Raw genomic sequence first — 19,671 nt, 5'->3', positions numbered from 1 at the left:
GTTCGCGGGTTTGGAAGCCCTGGTGCCCACCTATTCACCGCTTGTCAAGCCATGCTGTGATGGCGTCACATATAAAGTAGAGGAAGATGGGCGCAGATGTTAGCCGAGGGCCAGTCTTCCTCAGCAAAAAGAGGAGAATTTGCATCAGATGTTAGCTCAGGGCTAATCTTCCCCACAAAAAAAAAACAAAACAAAAACAAAGAAACAATTAATCTTCCAACCCATGAACAAGGTATATCACTCCCTTTATTTCAATCTTCTTTAATATCTCTCAGCAGTATTTTTTAATTTTCTGTGTACATATTCACATCTTTTGTCAGATTTATCCCTAAGTATTTCATATTTTTGATGCTATTATAAATGACAATTTCTAATTGTCATTTATAATAGCAATAAACAATTTCTAATTGTTTATTGCTAGTATATAATTGATTTTTGTATGTTAAATGAATATTCTAAAACCTTACTATACTCACTTATTAGTTCTAGTAGGTCTTTTGTAGATTCCATCAGATTATCTGTGTAGAAGATCATGTTGTATGGGAATTCAGATAGTTTTCTGTTTCTTTTCCCATTTGGACACCTTTTATTTCTTTTTTCTTACCTGAGGGCACTGACTAGGCTCTCCAGTACAATGTTAAACATCTCTGTCTTGTTCCTGATCTTAGGGAGAAAGAATTCAGTTTTTCCCTGTTAAGTATGATGTCAGTGTACGTTTTTTGGAGTAGATGTACTTCATCAGGTTGAGGAGATTTCCTTCTATTCCAAGTTTGCTGAATTTTTTTTTATTGGAAATAGATGTTGGATTTTATCAAATGTTTTTTCTACATCTATTGAAATGACCATATGGTTTTCCGTTTTAGTTTGTTATATTACATTGATTGATTTTTTGATTCTTAAACCAACCCTGCATTCCTGGGATAAACACTCTAGGTCATGATGTATTGTTAATTCAATATATTGTTGGATTCAGTTTGCTAAAATTGTTTAGATTTTTTGTATGCATGTTCATGAGGGATATTGGTCTGTAGTTTTCTTTTTTTTTCTTTCTAATGGCTTCAGTTTTAGTATAAGGATAATGCCAATCTCATAGAATAAGTTGGGAAGTATTCCTTCTCTCCAAACTTTGGGAAGTTTGTGTAGAACTGATATTATTTCTTCCTTAAATGTATGGAAGAATTTACAAATGAAGTCTTCTGAACCTGAAGTTTTCTTTGCAGAAATATTTTTAACTATGACTTCAATTTCTTTCATAGATATAGGACTATTCAGGTTATCTGTTTCTTCTTGAGTGAGTTTTGGTAATTTGTGTCTTTCACACAATTTCTCCATTTTACCTAGGTCATTGAATAGGTATGAAGTTTTACATAAACAATATCATCTTTTGAATATCTGTAGAATCTGTGGTGATGCCATCTCCCTCATTCTTATGTTGGTAATTTATATCTTTGCTCCTTTTTTCCTGATGAGTTTGGCTAGAAGTTTATTGGTTTTATTGATCTTCTCAAAGAACCAGCTCTGTTGTTTTCTGTTTTCTATCTCATTGATTTCAGCCTTGATCTTTATAATTCCCTTTTTTCTACTAACTTTGGGTTTAATTTACCCTTTTTCTAGTTTTTTAAGGTGGAAGCTGAGGTCGTTGATTTGAGACCTTTCTTGTTTTCTAATATAGGTATTTAATGTTATGAATTTCCTCCTAAATACTGCTTTAGTAGCATCCCACAAATTCTAATATGTTGTATTTTCATTTTCATTCAGTTCATTTCTAAATGGCAGATATTTAAACCAGTGTAGCTTTATTTATTTATTTTTAAACACTCAACAGATAATGTTAGGTTTTTTTAATGCCTTTTTTCTTTTGGAAGAAGATTGGCCCTGAGCTAACTTCTGTTGCCAATCTTCCTCCTTTTTTCCTTTTTTCTCCCCAAAGCCCCAGTAGATAGTTGTATCTCATAGTTGTACATCCTTCTAGTTGCTCTTTGTGGGATGCCACCTCAGCATGGCTTGATGAGCGGTGTGAATGTCCATGGCCGGGATCTGATCCGGCAAACTCCAGGCCACCAAAGCCGAGTGTGCGAACTTAACCACTATGCCACTGGGCTGGCCCCTAAAACCAGTGTAGCTTTATTTAAAGAGAATAATATTGGCTTTTTCTATTTCTATATTTCATGCAAGGGGAAAACCAAATAATTATAAGTTCATTTAAAGCTCTTTTATTTAAGGAACATACTCCTTTTATGTAACTTTATTGTTTGTTAGGTTGTAAAAGTAATACGTACTTATTTACAAAAACTTTACAAAGATATTTAGAAAGTGAAACTTAAGTGGTTTTTGAAAGAAAACATTTGGTTTAAAATAATGAAATTTTTATTCTTTAGAAATGAAGACTGACCTGAACTTATTATTGGAGTGTCTGAAGTATCAAATGGACAACCCTTTTTCACAAAAGGATGCTTTGGTCACTATTCATTCAATTTGTCAACAAAACAGTAAGACATGATAGTGAATTTTTATCTGTGATTCTAATTCTTTAGTACTGTGGTGTATGAAATATGCATAGTTCTTTCTCTTCCACTCAGTTACTCTACATGTTATATTACTATGTTCATGTGATTTATTTTATCTTTAAAAGAATAATCAACATAAATATCATTTCTATTTTGTTTTCTCTGCACACCCTACAGGTAATGCAGGTGTTTATTTTCGAGATATCGGTGGTTTGATCTTTGTAAAAAATCTTGCAAAGTCAAGTGAACATAGCATGGTAAAAGAAGCGGCTTTATATACGTTAGGAACTGTTGCAGAACAAAATGGTAAAATTTAAAAACTATATTTCATTGTCCTTCAAGCATTGTGTTATACTTTAATGAACTACTTAAAAAATAATTTTAGAATTAAATTTCCTTTTTTACATGTCTGGATAGTTTTATCCAGGTATTTTATTTATTTATTTAAATTAATGCATACCAAAGATTTTATTTAACTTATTGATTAATGAAGGAACCAGTAAAATATTACAACTGTTTCAAAGTCAGTGGCAAAAAACAATATAGGCATTTGGGAATGCTGAAATAGATTTGTAAATAGGCACATAACTGGTCAGTATTTGTAAATGCAAAAATCAATTGCATTCCTCTGGCCAAAATGTTTTGCATTTCTATGAACAAGAATAACTTGAGTTACTATCAGTTTTCTACAATTTACAGAGTTGTAAAATAGCCCAAAGACAGTGAAAGGCACAGATAATCTAGAAGGGTGTGCTAGACAGGACATTCAGTAATCATTTTCATCCGTTTCAAAATCGTTCACAATTTTTCTTGCCATTAGTTGGAAACATTTTTTTCATTTTGTCTTTTACTATGCTTAACTTTTTTTTTTTTTGCCATGCAAAAGTTTTTTATTTTTATGAAAATGAAATTCATAAATCTTTCTCTTTTTCTTCTGGATTTTGAATCATAGGAAAGTTTTCCATACTGCCAGGTTATAGGGGAATCCATCCACATTTTCTTTTGGTACCTGTATGGTTTTATTTTTTTTGTGAGGAAGATTAGCCCTGAGCTAACATCTGATGCCAGTTCTCCTCTTTTTGCTGAGGAAGATTGGCCCTGGGCTAACATCTGTGCCCATCTTTCTCTACTTTATATGGGACACTGCCACAGCATAGCTTGACAAGCAGTGCATTGATATGCGCCTGGGAGCCAGACCTCCGAACCCCAGGCCGCCCAAGCGGAGCTCGAGCACTTAACTGCTATGCCACCTGGCTGGCCCTGGTTTTATTTTTTACTTTTACATTTTTTATCTTTTTGGACTTTCCTGGGGTATGGTGTGATGAATGGATCTACTGTTATCGTTTTTATATGGCAATCCATCTATTCTAACATTTCTTCTTTCTTTCTTTATTTTTCTATTATATTTATTACGTTGGAACACGGTAGTTGTTTCCTGTTTTACACTTACTAAAAAGTAAATATTTTTCACATTGATTTGAGATGCTGCCATTATCACTTAATGAGTTTTAATATGTGGTGGTCTATCTCTGGTTTTCCCATTCTGTTCTTTGTCTTTATTTCCAGGTACTTAAATCAAAAGATAAAGATAACCCACAACCATCTTGTATGTGGACAAATATGCTCTGTGTATAGAAATTCATTTGGGGAAAATATTTTCTGTAGTATATGTGAAATGAGGTTGAATCTAAACTGTTGTTTGTCAAACAACTTTATATTCTTATCTTTTCATCCACTAAATATATCTTCATCACTTATTAAGAACTAAGCTCTGTGCTGGGCACTGGGGATAAATAAAATATCGTCCTTGCCTTTGAGAGAGAATCTAATAGCTGGTTCTAGACACTAGATAAAATGCTGATTATATGCCTGTTTCAAATTACTTTTTAAAAATTCTGTTTATTGCATGTTTATCACACACACAAAAACCCCACTGTCAGGTAGGTATCATTTTTGCTTTTTGAAAAGATATTTTTATTTCTAGAAAAGTCTTAAAAAGTAGGACAAATATCATTTGTACCTCTGCTTTCTAAAGCAGGTTTCTGATTTTTCTTAAAATTTTCTCTTGCTATGTTTTGTTACTTACCCATCCTCTTAAAATTTTTTTTTGTCATATTTTATTTTTGGTTTAGTTAGGTTTTTATTGGAAATTCTGGGGGATTGTGATACATCTTTTAGAGCCTAGATCAAATACTTCTGGTTAAGATACTGCTGCTTTGATCTGCTAACTGAGTAAGCACATATCAATTTGTCAGAAATCTTGTTGTATGACTAATAAATGTCAATGAAATGAGATCTGGTTAAGAACCATCCTATTTGGCAACTGTATATTTCGTTCAGCATATTTTAAAACTTGTTCTAATGCATAGAAATTAAAATTATATTTTTATATTTCAGTTTACTGTCAGCAGACTTTGTGTACTTCAGAATTGTTTGAAGACCTAACTTGGTTCTTATCTAATAATGATTCAAACACAAATTTGAAAAGAATGTCTGTCTATGTTATTTTGGTTCTAGTTTCAAATAATAGTAAGTACCTTTTCTTATGTTGTAGAAACATTTAAAAAAAAACAATAAATTGGAACAGTCATTATTAATCTTTTTATTGTAGTCCTTATATCAGTGTCTTTTTAAAGTCTTACTAACTTCTGAGAGCTACTAGCTTTAAAGAAAACAGAATTGATAGCATACATTTAATTGTTTGATATTTGTTAATTTTAAGAAATGATAAAGTGATTTGTACTGTTTAATTAACATTGAAAAGGAACAGCTTTAAAAACAAGAGAGGCACTTAATGAATTAATTTTGTTGATTTATCCACTGAATTGGGCATTTCGTTACAGTATTTACTGTATCAGCCAACAATGGCCTTAAATTTCATGTAGCTCTTGGCTAGTTTTGGGGGATTTTTTAGTTTTTATTTTGGAATAATTTTAGATTTGCAGAAAAGTTGCAAAGATAGTAGAGAGTGTTCCTGTATACCTACTGCACAGGCAAAGTTTATTTTTAAACATTGCTTTATTTAAGTCTTCAAACTGTTAGACATTTTATAAACATTTAAAACACTTCTATGGCCTGGCCCTGTGGCTTAGTGGTTAAGTGCGCATGCTCCGCTGCTGGTGGCCCGGGTTCGGATCCCGGGCGCGCAGCGACACACTGCTTCTCCCGCCATGCTGAGGCTGCGTCCCACATACAGCAACTAGAAGGATGTGCAACTATGACGTACAACTATCTACTGGGGCTTTGGGGAAAAAAAAGGAGGAGGATTGGCAATAGATGTTAGCTCAGAGCCGGTCTTCCTCAGCAAAAAACACAAAAGAGGAGGATTAGCGTGGATGTTAGCTCAGGGCTGATCTTCCTCACACACACACACAAGATAAATAAAACGCTTCTAGATTTTTTTTCTATTTTGAATTTTTTTTTCCTGTTTTGGAGCATATTTTGGTATTGTAACATAGAACCATGCAAGATAAATGTTTTGTGATTTTTAGAGGAAATTTGAATGCTGTCATTCTCTAAACATAGTTAAGTGTATTTTCCATAATAATCTTGATGACTCATATTTATCTATGGTAATTCTTATATTTGGTCATGCTTTAAAGCGATTTAAAAGTTATTTGTTAAAAATACTACTTAGATATTTTCCATTTCTGCAAAATTATTTCTAAATAAAAGTCATATTCATGTAATATGGCTATTTTTTTAAGGGGCTGGACAAACGCTTGTGAGAGAAACAGGTTGTATTACAGTTTTGTCACAGTTGTTCAGGTGAGCAAATATGAATTTCTTGTTATTATTCATTACTTAAGATCTTAACACGTTTGTATTAATTTACTTTCTGTTCTTTTTAACCTAATAGGTCAGTTCTTTCAAAATATGAGTTGAATTTGTCAGATAAAAATGTTTTCCAGAGTTATCAGTTGTGGTCTTCAGTGTGTAGTACTCTGTGTGTCTGTGTCAACAATCCTCAAAATGGTAATTATCTCAAATATTTAAAGATAAAAATAAAGATAAAAACAAATGAAAAATGATATTTTCCAAATATATTAAAACATGATTGACTTTGTCTCCTTTCAGATGAGAATCAAATGCTTTGCTGTTCACTTTTTCCACATGCTAATGACTGGTTAATAAATTGCATGAAACCTGAGATAATTCGCCCTATTTGCTCATTTATTGGACTCACTCTTGCAAATAACAGTAAGTATTTATTATTTTCTAAGTTATACTTGAAGAAACATATTTCAAAGCATAACAAAAACCTATTTAATTAATTATTTAATTAATTGAATTAATGAATTAATTTTATTCCGGTAACTTGGGTCATTTTGGATGCATCTAGACTGTTGCAGATATGAAAATTAAAAGTTAGGAAGATAGTGGGAAGATGGTAGTGGCAGCATAGTTTTGAATTTCCCCAGGTACCCTCACAAAACAGAACAAGTAGACAGAAAAACTAAAAACCCACAGAGTGTGTTCTCTGACCACATTGAACTAAATTAGGAATGAATAAAAATAAAACATCTAGAAAATCCCCAAATATCTGGAAATTAAACAACTCAGTACTAAAACAAACCAAACAAAAACAAAAAAAACCACAAACCTGTGAGTCAAAGAATTAATCATAAAGGAAATTAGAAATATTTTTAATTGAATGATAATGAAACTACAACATTAAAAAACTGTGAGATGCTGCACAAGCAGTATTTATAGGGAAATTTATAGCATTAAGGCTTGCATGAGAAAAGAAGAAAGCTCTCAAATCAGTTATATTAGTTTCCACCTAAGAAACTAGAAAACAAAGCAAGTTAAACTCAAAGTAAACATAACAAAGGAAATATTAAAGAGATCAGAAACCAATGAAATAGAAAAACAACAGAATAGAGAAAAATCAATGAAACCAAAAGCTAGTTCTTTAAAAAGATCAATAAAATGGATCCTTTAGCCAGACTAATCACGAAATAAAGAGAGAAGGCCTAAATAACCAATACTGGAAATGAGAGGTAACATCATTATAGATCTTAACAGACATTAAAAAGATGATAAAGGAATAGTAGAAACACCTTTGTGACACTGAATTTGACAACTTACATGAATTGGACAAGTTCTTTGAAAGACACAAACTACCAAAGCTCACTCAAGAAGACACAGATAACCTGAATGTTCCTATATCTAGTAAAGAAAACAAATATTTGGAGAGTGACGTCAGCATCATGGCAGAGTGAGCTTTCCTATAAACTCTTCCCCCAATAAGATACAACAAAAGGTCAATCATAGACCAACAAAGGACTCTCACACAGCACAAAGGGACATCAGAAAGACCCACAGTGCCACACATCTGAGAATGGACGTGCTGTGGCCCCCAGAGGAAGTGGGGAGAGGTAAGGAGAAATCTTCTCCCTCCCCATCAGATCAGCAACTTGTGTCATGTGGCTCCCAGAGAATGGGGAGGGACAGCCCTTCGTGGGGAAACCATAGCTCTTTGGGCTCTCTCAGCCAGTGGGAAACTCCCACACAGAGGACTCAGACCTGCTGCAGGGGTGCCATCAACATTTGAGCGCTCCAGGAGAGTGGATAATGAGGGGCGAGTGAGAAGCACTCCCTCCCCCAGTACCCAACGGGCAAAAGAGAGAGCCCCTGCCCCCCCGCATACCTGACACTGCAGCTCAGCCGACCAGTCAGAGCAGCCAGGGTGGAGTGCAGGGGGCTCAGATTACATAGCCTTTGACCCCCACACGGTGCTGGCAGGTGGGAACTGCAACCAGATATTTCCAGGATGAGGAAAAACAAAGCCAATATAACAACCATGATGCAAAAGTACATTAAGTCGCCAGACCAGAAGGAAAATGACAAGCACCCAGAAATCAACCCTGAAGGCACAGAAATCCGTAACCTAAATGACAGAGAATTCAAAATAGCTATCATAAAAAAGCTCAACGAAATACAAGAAAACACAGATAAACAATTCAACAAGATAAGGAGTTTCTTCACAAAAGAGATTGAAATCATGAAGAAAAACCAATCAGTATTGATGGAGATGAAGAACACAGTGGAGGAGATAAAGGAGAATATGGAGTCTTTAAAGAACAGAGCTGACAATATGGAGAAAAGAATTAGCATTATAGAGGGTAGGAATACAGATATGCTCCAGATGGATGAGGAGAAAGAACTAAGACTAAAAAGAAGTGAAAAAAGTCTCTGAGAAATATCCGACTCAATTAGGAAATGTAACATAAGAATTACAGGTATTCCTCAGGGAGAAGAGAGGGAAAGAGGAACAGAGAGCCTATTCAAGGAAATAATAGCTGAGAACTTCCCAAATCTGGGGAAGAAGCAGGAAATACCAGTAAGTGAAGCCAATAGGTCGCCTAAATATGTCAACAGGCAAAGGCCCACTCTAAGGCATATAGTAGTAAAGCTGGCAAAAGTCAGTGACAAAGAAACAATATTAAAGGCAGCTAGGGCCGGCCCCGTGGCTTAGCGGTTAAGTGCGTGCGCTCTGCTGCTGGCAGCCTGGGTTCGGATCCTGGGTGCGCACTGACGCACTGCTTCTCCGGCCATGCTGAGGCCGCATCCCATATACAGCAACTAGAAGGATGTGCAGCTATGACATACAGCTATCTACTGGGGCTTTGGGGGAAAATAAAAATAAATATTAAAGGCAGCTAGACAAAAACAAAAAATAACATACAAAGGAACTCCCATCAGGCTCTCAGTGGATTTCTCAACAGAAACTTTACAGGCTAGGAGAGACTGGAGTGATATATTCAAAATACTGCAAGACAAAAACTTTCAGCCAGTAATACTCTATCCAGCAAAAATATCCTTCAAATATGTTGGAGAAATAATAACTTTCCCAGATAAACAAAAGCTAAGGGAGTTCATGGCCACGAGACCCCCACTACAAGAAATGCTCAAGAAGGCCCTCAGGCCTGAAAAAAAGAAGAGAAAGGGAATACAAAGCTTGGAGCAGGAGAAAAATAGGTAGGCAAAGTCAGAAAAATAGTAGATCTTTACCGGAATAGATTAGCAACCACTTAAATACCAAAATCAAAGATCAAAGGAAGGAAATCACCAAAAATAAATATAACCTCATCACTTTAAATAAACACCCACAACACAAGATAGAATAAGTTGTGACAAGAATAACTTAGAAGGGGAAGAAGAAAGAGATTGAATTGACTTAGTATAAGGAAATAAAAGGCCATCAGATAATGGACTATCTCATATACAAGATTTTTTATATAAACGTCAAGGTAACCACTAAACAAATAAGAACAAAATCACATATGATCCTAAAGTGAAACCAAAAGAGTCATAAGACACAACAACCAAACAGAATTGGCAGTCTGAAACACATGGGACAAGAAACAAAGGAAATGCAAAAGAACTGGAAAATAAGCTATAAAACAACAACATTAAGGCCTCATATATCAATAATTACTCTAAATGTAAATGGATTGAACTCTCCAATCAAAAGACACAGAGTGGCAGGATGGATTAAAAAGCGAGACCCGACAATATGCTGCCTCCAGGAAATACGTCTCAGCTCTAAAGACAACCACAGGCTCAGAGTGAAAGGATAGAAGACAATACTCCAAGCTAATGGCAAACAAAAGAAAGCAGATGTTGCCATACTCGTATCAGACAAAGTAGACTTCAAGATAAAACAGGTTAAGAGAGACAAAGAGGGGGAATATATAATGATGAAAGGGACACTCCACCAAGAAGGCATATCAATTATAAATATATATGCACCCAACATAGGAGCACCAAAGTACTTAAAGCAACTATTAACAAACCTAAAAGGAGATATTAACAACAACACAATAATAGCAGGGGATCTTAATACCCCACTTACATCAATGGATAGATCATCCACACAAAAAGTCAATAAAGAAACAGTAGACTTAAAAACTGGACAAGATGGACCTAGTAGACATATACAGAGCACTCCATCCAAAAATGGCTGACTACAAATTCTTTTCAAGCACGCATGGAACATTCTCAAGGATAGACTATATGTTGGGAAATAAGGCACGCCTCAATAAATTTGAGAAGATTGAAATCATAACAAGCATCTTTTCAGACTATAATGCTATGAAACTGGAAATCAACCACAAGAAAAAAACTGGGAAAGTGACAAAGATGTGGAGATTAAACAACATGCTACTGAACAAGCAATGGATCATTGATGAAATTAAAGGAGAAATTTAAAAAATCTGGAAACAAACGTAAATGAAAATATGCCATACCAACTCATATGGGATGCAGCAAAAGCGGTCCTGAGAGGGAAATTCGTAGCAATACAGGCCCACCTCAACAAACAAGAAAAAGCCCAAATAAGCAACCTTAAATTACACCTAACAGAACTAGGAAAAGAAGAACAAACAAAGCCCAAAGTCAGCAGAAGGAGAGAAATAATAAACATTAGAGCAGAAATAAATGAAATTGAGACCAAAAAAAAAAAAAAAACAGTAGAAAGGATTAATGAAACAAAGAGTTGGTTCTTGAAGAAGATAAACAAAATTGACAAACCCTTAGCCAGACTTACTAAGAAAAAAAGAGCAAAGGCTCAAATAAATAAAATTAGAAATGAAAGAGGAAAAATTACAACGGATACTATGGAAATACAAAGGATTATAAGAGAATACTATGAGAAACTAAATGCCAACAAATTGGACAATCTAGAAGAAACGGATAAATTCTTAGACTCATACAACCTCCCAAAACTGAACCAAGAAGAAATAGAGAATCTGAATAGACCAATCACAAGCAAAGATATTGAAAAAGTAATCAAAAACCTCCCAAAAAATAAAAGTTCAGGACCAGATGGCTTCTCCAGTGAATTTTACCAAACATTCAAAGAAGATTTAATACCCATCCTTCTCAAACTATTCCAAAAAATACAGGAAGATGGAACACTTCCTAACTCATTCTACGAGGCCAACATCACCCTGATACCAAAGCCAGACAAAGACAATACAAAGAAGGAAAATTACAGGCCGATATCGCTGATGAACATAGATGCAAAAATCCTCAACAAAATATTGGCAAACCGAATACAGCAATACATTAAAAAGATCATACACCATGATCAAGTGGGATTTATACCAGGGACGGGGATGGTTCAACATCTGCAAATCAATCAACATGATACACCACATCAACAAAATGAGGAATAAAAACCACATGGTCATCTCAATAGACGCAGAGAAGGCATTTGACAAGATCCAACATCCATTTATGATAAAAACTCTCAACAAAATGGGTATAGAAGGAAAGTACCTCAACATAATAAAGGCTATTTATGACAAACCCACAGCCAACATCATACTCAATGGGGAAAGTCTGAAAGCCATTCCTCTGAGAACAGGAATGAGACAAGGCTGCCCACTCTCACCACCCTTATTCAACATAGTACTGGAGGTTTTGGCCAGAGCAATTAGGCAAGAAAAAGGAATAAAAGGAATCCAAATAGGCAACAAAGAAGTGAAACTCTATTTGCATATGACATGATTTTATATATAGAAAACCCTAAAGAATCCATTGGAAACTATTAGAAATAATCAACAGCTACAGCAAAGTTGCAGGGTACAAAATCAACCTACAAAAATCAGTTGCATTTCTGTATGCTAATAACAAACTAACAGAAAGAGAGCTCAAAATGATAATACCATTTACAATTGCATCAAAAAGAATAAAATATCTAGGAATGAATCTTACCAAGGAAGTGAAAGAGCTATACAATGAAAAGTACAAGACGTTATTGAAAGAAGTTGATAATGACAGAAATGGAAAGATATCCCATGCACATGGATTGGAAGAATAAACATAGTTAAAATGTCTATATTACCTAAAGCAATCTACAGATTCAGCGCAGTCCCAATCAGAATCCCAATGACATTCTTCATGGAAATAGAAAAAAGAATATTAAAGTTCATATGGGGCAACAAAAGACCCCGAATAGCTAAAGCAATCCTCAGAAAAAAGAACAAAACTGGAGTCTTCACAATCCCTGACTTCAAAACATACTACAAAGCAATAGTAATCAAAACAGTATAGTACTGGTACAAAAACAGACACAGATCAATGGAATAGAGTTGAAAGCCCAAAAATAAAACCACACGTATACGGACAGTTAATTTTCGACAAAGGAGCTAAGAACATACAACAGAGAAAGGAAAAGTCTCTTCAATAAATGGTGTTGGGAAAACTGGACAGCCACATGCAAAAGAATGAAAGTGGACCATCTGCTATCGCCATTCACAAAAATTAACTCAAAATGGATCAAAGACCTGAAGGTGAGACCTGAAACTGTAAAACTCAGAAGAAAATATAGGCAACACACTATTTGACGTTGGTCATAAAGGAATCTTTTCGGATGCCATGCCTACTCAGACTAGGGAAACTAAAGCAAAAATAAGCAAGTGGGACTTTATCAGATTAAAGAGCTTCTACAAGACAAATGAAACCAGGATCAAAAGGAATAGGCAACCCACCAGCTGGGAGAAAATATTTGCAACACATATATCTGACAAGGGGTTAATCTCCGTAATATATAAAGAGCTCACACAACTGAACAACAAAAAGCAAACAACCCGATCAAAAAATGAGCAGAGGAAACGAACAGACACTTCTCCAAAGAAGATATACAGATGGCCAATAGGCATATGAAAACATGTTCAGCATCACTAATCATCAGGGAAATGCAGATCAAAATAATGCTAAGATATCACCTCATGCCCGTTAGAATAACTATAATCACCAAGACAAAAAATAACAAATGTTGGAGAGGATGTGGAGAAACAGGAACCCTCATACACAGCTGGTGGGAATGCAAACTGGTGCAGCCTCTATGGAAAATGGTATGGAGATTCCTCAAAAAATTAAAAATAGAAATACCCTATAATCCAGCTATCCCACTACTGGGAATCTATCCAACGAACCTGAAATCAACAATCCAAAGAGGCTTATGCACCCCTGTGTTCACCGCAGCATTATTCATTATTCTGCAGCCAAGAAGTGGAAGCAACCCAAGTGTCCCTCGACTGATGATTGGATCGAGAAGATGTGGTATATATATGCAATGGAATACTACTCAGCCATAAAAAAGACAAAGTTGTCCCATTTGCAACAACATGGATGGACCTGGAGGTTATTATGTTAAGTGAAATAAGCCAGAAAGAGAAAAACAAACACTGTATGATCTCACTCATATGTGGAATATAAACCAATACATGGACAGGGAAAACTGTATTGTGGTTGCCAGGGGCAAAGGGGGTGGAGGGTGGGCACAAGGGGTGAAAGGAGACATGTATATGGTGATTGACAAACAAAAATGTACAACCAAAATTTCACAATGTTATAAACTATTAAGACATCAATAAAAAAAGAAAAAAAGAACCTATACTAAAGTAAGACAGACTAAAAAAAAAAAAAAGAAAACAAATTTGTAGTTTAACTTATCACAGAGGAAATTCCAGGCCCTTATGGCTTCACTAGTGAATTCTACCAAACATTTAAGGAAAAAAAAAAAAAATTCTACATTAATTATTCCAGGAAATAGAAGTGGAAGAAACACTTCCCAACGTGTTTTATAACGTTGGGAAGCATTATTCCCGTACTAAAACTTGAAAAAGGCATTTCAAGAAAACTATAGGCCAATATCCTTTATGATCATAAATGTAAAAATCCTTAGCAAAATATTAACAGATCAAATCCAACAATATTTGGAAAGGATAATACGTTATGACCAAGTGGCATTTATCCTAGAAATGCAAGATTGGTTTAACATTAGAAGATTCACCATATTCACAGACTAGAAAAGAAAAATTAAGCAATAATCTCAAAAAATGCAGGAAAATCTTTTCACATAATACAGCATACATTCATGACGAAAGCTTTTGGTAAACTAGGAATGGAAGGGAACTTCCTCAATATGATAAAGGACCTCAACAAAATATTACAGCTAACATACTTAATGGTGAAAGACTTGATGCTTTCCCCCTAAGATTGGAAAAAAGGCCAGATTGGCCACTCTCACTACTTTAATATTTTACTGGATGGTCCACGCCAGTGTAATAAGGCAAGGAAATAAAATAAAAGGCACAGAGATTGAAAAGGAAGAAGGAAAAACAGTGTTCATTCATAGATGATGTGATTGTCTATGTAGAAAATCCCAAGAGTCTACAAAAAAGCTACTAGAACTAATAAGTGATTTTAGCAAGGTTGTAGGATACAAAGTCATATATAGAAATTAACTGTATTTTTATATAATAGCAACAAACAATTGGGAACTTAAGGAAACTATCATTTATAATATCAAAAAAACTATATACTTAGGGATAATTTTAATGGAATATGTGCAATGCCCATATGCTGAAAACTATAAAACATTGCTAACATAAATTAAAGAACACCTAAATTAGTGGGGAAATATATCATACTCATGGATTGTAAGACTCAATATTGTTAGAATGTCACTTCTCAGATTCATCTCTAGATTCATGGCATTCCCCATCAAAATCCCAGCAGACTTTTCTGTAGAAATTGACAAACTGATTCTAAAATTTACACGGGAAATGCAAAGGGGATAGGATAGTAAAAACTGTTTTGAAAAAAGACAAAAAGTATAGGATTTATGTTACCTGATTTCAATAATTACTATACAGTAATCAAGAAAGTATGTCATTGGTGTAAATGTAGACATGTTAGATTAATGGAACAAAATAGCCCAGAAATAGACCCATACATATATACTTGTTGATTTTCTGCAAAGGTGCCAAAATAATTCCATGTGGAAAAAGATAGTATTTTTAATAAATGGTGCTGGAAAAAGTATCTATATGCAAAATATGAATCTCAATCCTTATCTTACACAGTATACAAAAATTAACTTGAAATGATCCGTAGACCTAAATGTAAGAACTAAAACCATAAAGCTTCTAGACAAAAACATAGGAGCAAATCTTCATAACTTAGGAATAGACAAAGATATCTTAGGACACAAAAAGTATGAAACACTAAAGAAAAAATGATAAGTTGGACTTCACTGAAATTAAAATCGTTTGCTCTTCCAAGATCCTGTTAAGAAGATGAAAAAGGAAGTCATAGACTGGGAGAAAATATCTGTGAAATATACATCTGATAAAGAACTTGTACCCAGAATATATAAAGAATTCTTTCTTTCGATAAGACAAATCGATAAGACAAAAAACAACCTAATGATTAAAAAATAGGCAAGATTTGGACAGATACTTAAAGAAGATATGAATATTAATTAAGCACTTGAAAATATGCTCAGAATCTTTAGTCATCAGAGAAATCGTAACTAAAACCCCAAGGAGATACCACTACACACCACTAGCACGGCTAAAAGTAAAAAGGCTAGAAATATTAAATATTGATGAGAATGTGGAGCAACTAGAACTTTCTCACACATTGCTGGTGTATGTCTATATTCAGATGTTTAAAACAAATAGTCGTTTCATATACAAAGGAACATTTCTCTATAATTCCAAAAATTGGAATCTATTTCCATGATGCCTTCACATTTCCTCTTTCTCTAAAAGCCAACTTGGATGACTAATAGTTATAGGACTTCTATACTCTCAGCAAACTGGTATGAAATACAGATTAGAGGAAATTTGAAATAGTCAGTGTACGGTATAGACTAGGATGTTCTGCTTATAAGCCTGAATTTTCATTAGATAGGCTATAACTAAAATTCTTTGTGGTAACTGCCATTTTCATCTAAGCATTTAAAAATACTTCCTTTTTTCAAGATTTTTTTTTAATGAAAATGCTTTGTAGTGAAGAAGCCGATTTTGGAGTCTCCATAATTTTGAAAATATTTGTTTGTCCTTAAGTAACATTTCCTAACAGTTCTTTCCCAGATGTAGAAAATTCTGAATGTGATTTTTTTTTAGATTAAGATCTTTGTGTTTTATTGAACAATACAAAAAGTAATTTTTGTGTTTAAATCATCTTGGCTCAATTTATGGTTTTAGAGTAGACTGGGAAGAAGGTTTGTGGCAGAATTATAATCACTAGCCCATATATCCATTTGTTAAGCCCATTGCTGGGATAGGGGCTGTAGAGATTATTGAATGTACAGACCCATGGAATACTTTCCTGTCAGAATCATTTTCAACAGGGGAACAAAAGACTAGATTTTTAAAAATTTTATCTGTCGTTGAGTCTTTGCTTAGGATAATGGTTGGAACTCTGAATAATATGTTATAATTTTCTGCTCCAAGAAATAAAAGAATTAGGCTTAAATAAGATGGATGAAACGTGTTCTTTTGGAACATTTAATTACTTTGCGCTTTGAAGTAGCGCATTCCTCAGAGGAATGAGTTTTGTTGGAATTCAGAAATAGGCAGCTTGCTAATTGCAATATAAAGCTAAATGAATGCATTTATTCTTTATAGCTCTATTGAAGGACTTAAGTTTAATAATGTCGTTCTTGCAAAATATACCAGTTCTTGCTAAATGAAACAAAAGAAATATCTAAAACACAGGAAAGAAACACTGTACTTTACATGTAGTTGTACTATGTCAAAGTGAGTTTCTCACATAAGTAATCTATCTTATGATTATGCATATGCACAGATAAAAATTAGATTTTTAATTCATTTTGGAATTTTTAGTAAGTATTTGAAAAAGTCAATGTTATATTTAGTGCAAATTAATTGAATGAAACCATACACCTGTCTTGTTTGAGGTATTAATAGTTCTGCTACTTTCTTCCTTAAGCATATGTTCAGAAATACTTTATATCTGTGGGTGGACTGGATGTATTGTCTCAAGTTCTTGTGCAACTGGAATTGGATTCACACAAGACTGTTTCTAGTGCTAAGCTTGCAGTGGTGGTGACAAAAACAGTGGATGCGTGTATTGCTGATAATCGTGAGTGAAAATGCCTAGTAATTTTTCTACAATTGCATTTTGTTTGAATTCAGCATAGTGAGTGTCAAAATGATAGATTGAACACTAACATGGATTGGACTTCCAGTTTCTCACAAGTGGAAGAGAATCTGAGAAGTTATCTAGTCCAGCTCCTTATTTTCCCATGGAGATTATGACTTCCCTAAGGGTTCAAATCTAGGTCTTCTGACTTTAAGTCTAATGATAGAATCAAGATAAGATCCTATCATTCCTAAATCTTTGTTTCACTTAAAAAGCAGCATTAAATTAAAAAATTTAGATGAGAAATCCAGGGACGTTTTGGAGACATAAGGAATGGAAAGCCCAATTTATAGATTTTTTAGGATTATATAGAGTATTAAGGTATGCCTTTTTATGATAGATATGAGGTTTGACTTAGATAATGCACCATAACTAATGAGTGGCTGAACCAGACTTGAACCCATGGCTGCTTCTCACGTGCACAAACACTAAGGAATAATAGTCTGTGAATCTTTGTAATAAGCAACTCTTTTTTTTTTTTTTGTGAGGAAGATTAGCCCTGAGCAAACATCTGCTGCCAGTCCTCCTCTTTTTTGCTGAGGAAGGTTGGCCCCGAGCTAACATCTGTGCCTATCTTCCTCTACTTTATACGGGATGCTGCCACAGCATGGCCTAACAAGCAATGCGTCTGTCTGCGCCCAGGATCCGAACCCCTGAATCCTGGGCCGCCGAAGCGGAGCACATGAACTTAACCACTACACCACCAGGCCAGCCCCTATAATGAGCAACTTTTGACATACACAAATAACTGAAAAAGTAGATGATTTAAAAAAATCAATTATTGAGGGCCTGTTATGTGTTGGGCTCTATGTGAGCTCTAGAGATACCAAAATGATTAAGATATAGTCCCTTGAGGAATTCACAGCCTTATTATTGATATCAATATTGTTGAACTCTGGATGAACTCCATTAAAAGCCCCATGAGGACAAGTATAGCTTAAAATGGCGGACTTCTTGAATTTTGTCGCATCTCAGCGTAGCTTCAGGTATGCTTCATTACATCATTAACATCAGTAGAACCATGGCCAGTTAATACTGTATTTCAGTGATGGACAGGAACTGGTTACATAGGAAGGTCTTTGCTGTCCAATCTAGATAAGAAGATGTGTGTAAGGTGAGATTCAGCATATTCAACTTTTAGGAAGGTAGTAGTATTACTTCATATTCACAACATTATGCAGGACAATTAAGCAGAAACCATTCTTCAAAAAATTTGCTTTAGTAAAATGTCTTTAATATGGAAAGAGGGATTAATGAGGACTGTATAAGCCACCATCTTACTACAACACATTTATTTATATTCACACATATACACACATAGATGTTATATGAGATATGAATATTAGAACTTGTATAGATATATAATATTCTCTCAGGATAAAATCTGAAAAATAGTATATGTATAGTTGTAAGTTTTAAGTTTGTACTTACTTTTTTTTTTTTTAATTTCTGTTTTGTACTAATAGCTACTTTTGGGGTAGTATTATCCAAATACCACATTGTTTCGAAACTTCTGGCATTACTGCTTCATGAAAGTCTGGATTCAGGAGAAAAATTTAGCATCATACTTACTCTTGGTCATTGCACAGAGGATTGTGGTAAGTATTGGATTTATTTAATGTTCTTATTAAAACAGTGGAGTGGAAATACACTTTTGTTTTTTTCCCCCTAGTCGTATGAAAGGCTATACTGCCTTTCTCCCAGTCATTCAGGCCCCAAACCCGTCATTTTGCTCCCCTTCCTTCTTCATCCATTGAATGCAGTCAGTCATTAAGACCTGTGGTTCTACTTCTGTTTACCTCTCCTTATCCCTTTCTGCCTAATTCCAGTGCTACCTTCCCGATTTAGGCCCTCACCTCATCAACATCTTTCACCAGTGTTATTGCAATAGCTTCCTCCCTGTGTTCCCTTCCTTCTGTCTCTGTTTTTCAATCCACTCTTCATACTGCTGGATAGATCTGAGACTGTTCTCCCTTGCTGAAAACCTTTTAAAAGTTCTGTCTGTCTTTCTCTGCCTATCATTCTCTCCTCTCTCTTTTTTCTCTTCCTCTTCCATTTTCCTCGCTCTCTCCAATCTCCTCCCACTCTCCCTCTGCCCACTTTCCTCTTCCTTTCTGACCCTCTCTACTTTTCCTCTCTCTCCCATTGTCTCTTCTTTGAATCTCCTCCCTCCCATTTTTCCACCCTTCTC

The 19,671-nt window shown here is 34.7% G+C and overlaps 1 protein-coding gene across 1 annotated transcript in view; it reads left to right on the top strand.

The window, feature by feature from the left end:
* The first annotated feature begins 2,690 nt into the window (after positions 1-2,690).
* TERB1 (telomere repeat binding bouquet formation protein 1) overlaps positions 2,691-19,671 on the top strand; it is a 33,333-nt gene continuing 16,352 nt past the window's right edge. The window contains exons 1-6 of the mRNA XM_058527968.1: positions 2,691-2,813; positions 6,215-6,275; positions 6,367-6,482; positions 6,585-6,707; positions 17,268-17,420; positions 18,947-19,078. Of these exons, the coding sequence (XP_058383951.1) occupies positions 2,762-2,813; positions 6,215-6,275; positions 6,367-6,482; positions 6,585-6,707; positions 17,268-17,420; positions 18,947-19,078 (637 nt within the window). The 5' untranslated portion in view covers positions 2,691-2,761. The remainder of the gene's footprint in view (positions 2,814-6,214; positions 6,276-6,366; positions 6,483-6,584; positions 6,708-17,267; positions 17,421-18,946; positions 19,079-19,671) is intronic.

Source organism: Diceros bicornis, chromosome 32 (genome assembly GCF_020826845.1).
Source record: "Diceros bicornis minor isolate mBicDic1 chromosome 32, mDicBic1.mat.cur, whole genome shotgun sequence".
In the NCBI taxonomy this organism is placed as follows: Eukaryota; Metazoa; Chordata; class Mammalia; order Perissodactyla; family Rhinocerotidae; genus Diceros; species Diceros bicornis.
The sequence above is the reverse complement of the archived record's forward strand: the minus strand, read 5'-3'. Positions and strand labels throughout refer to the sequence as shown.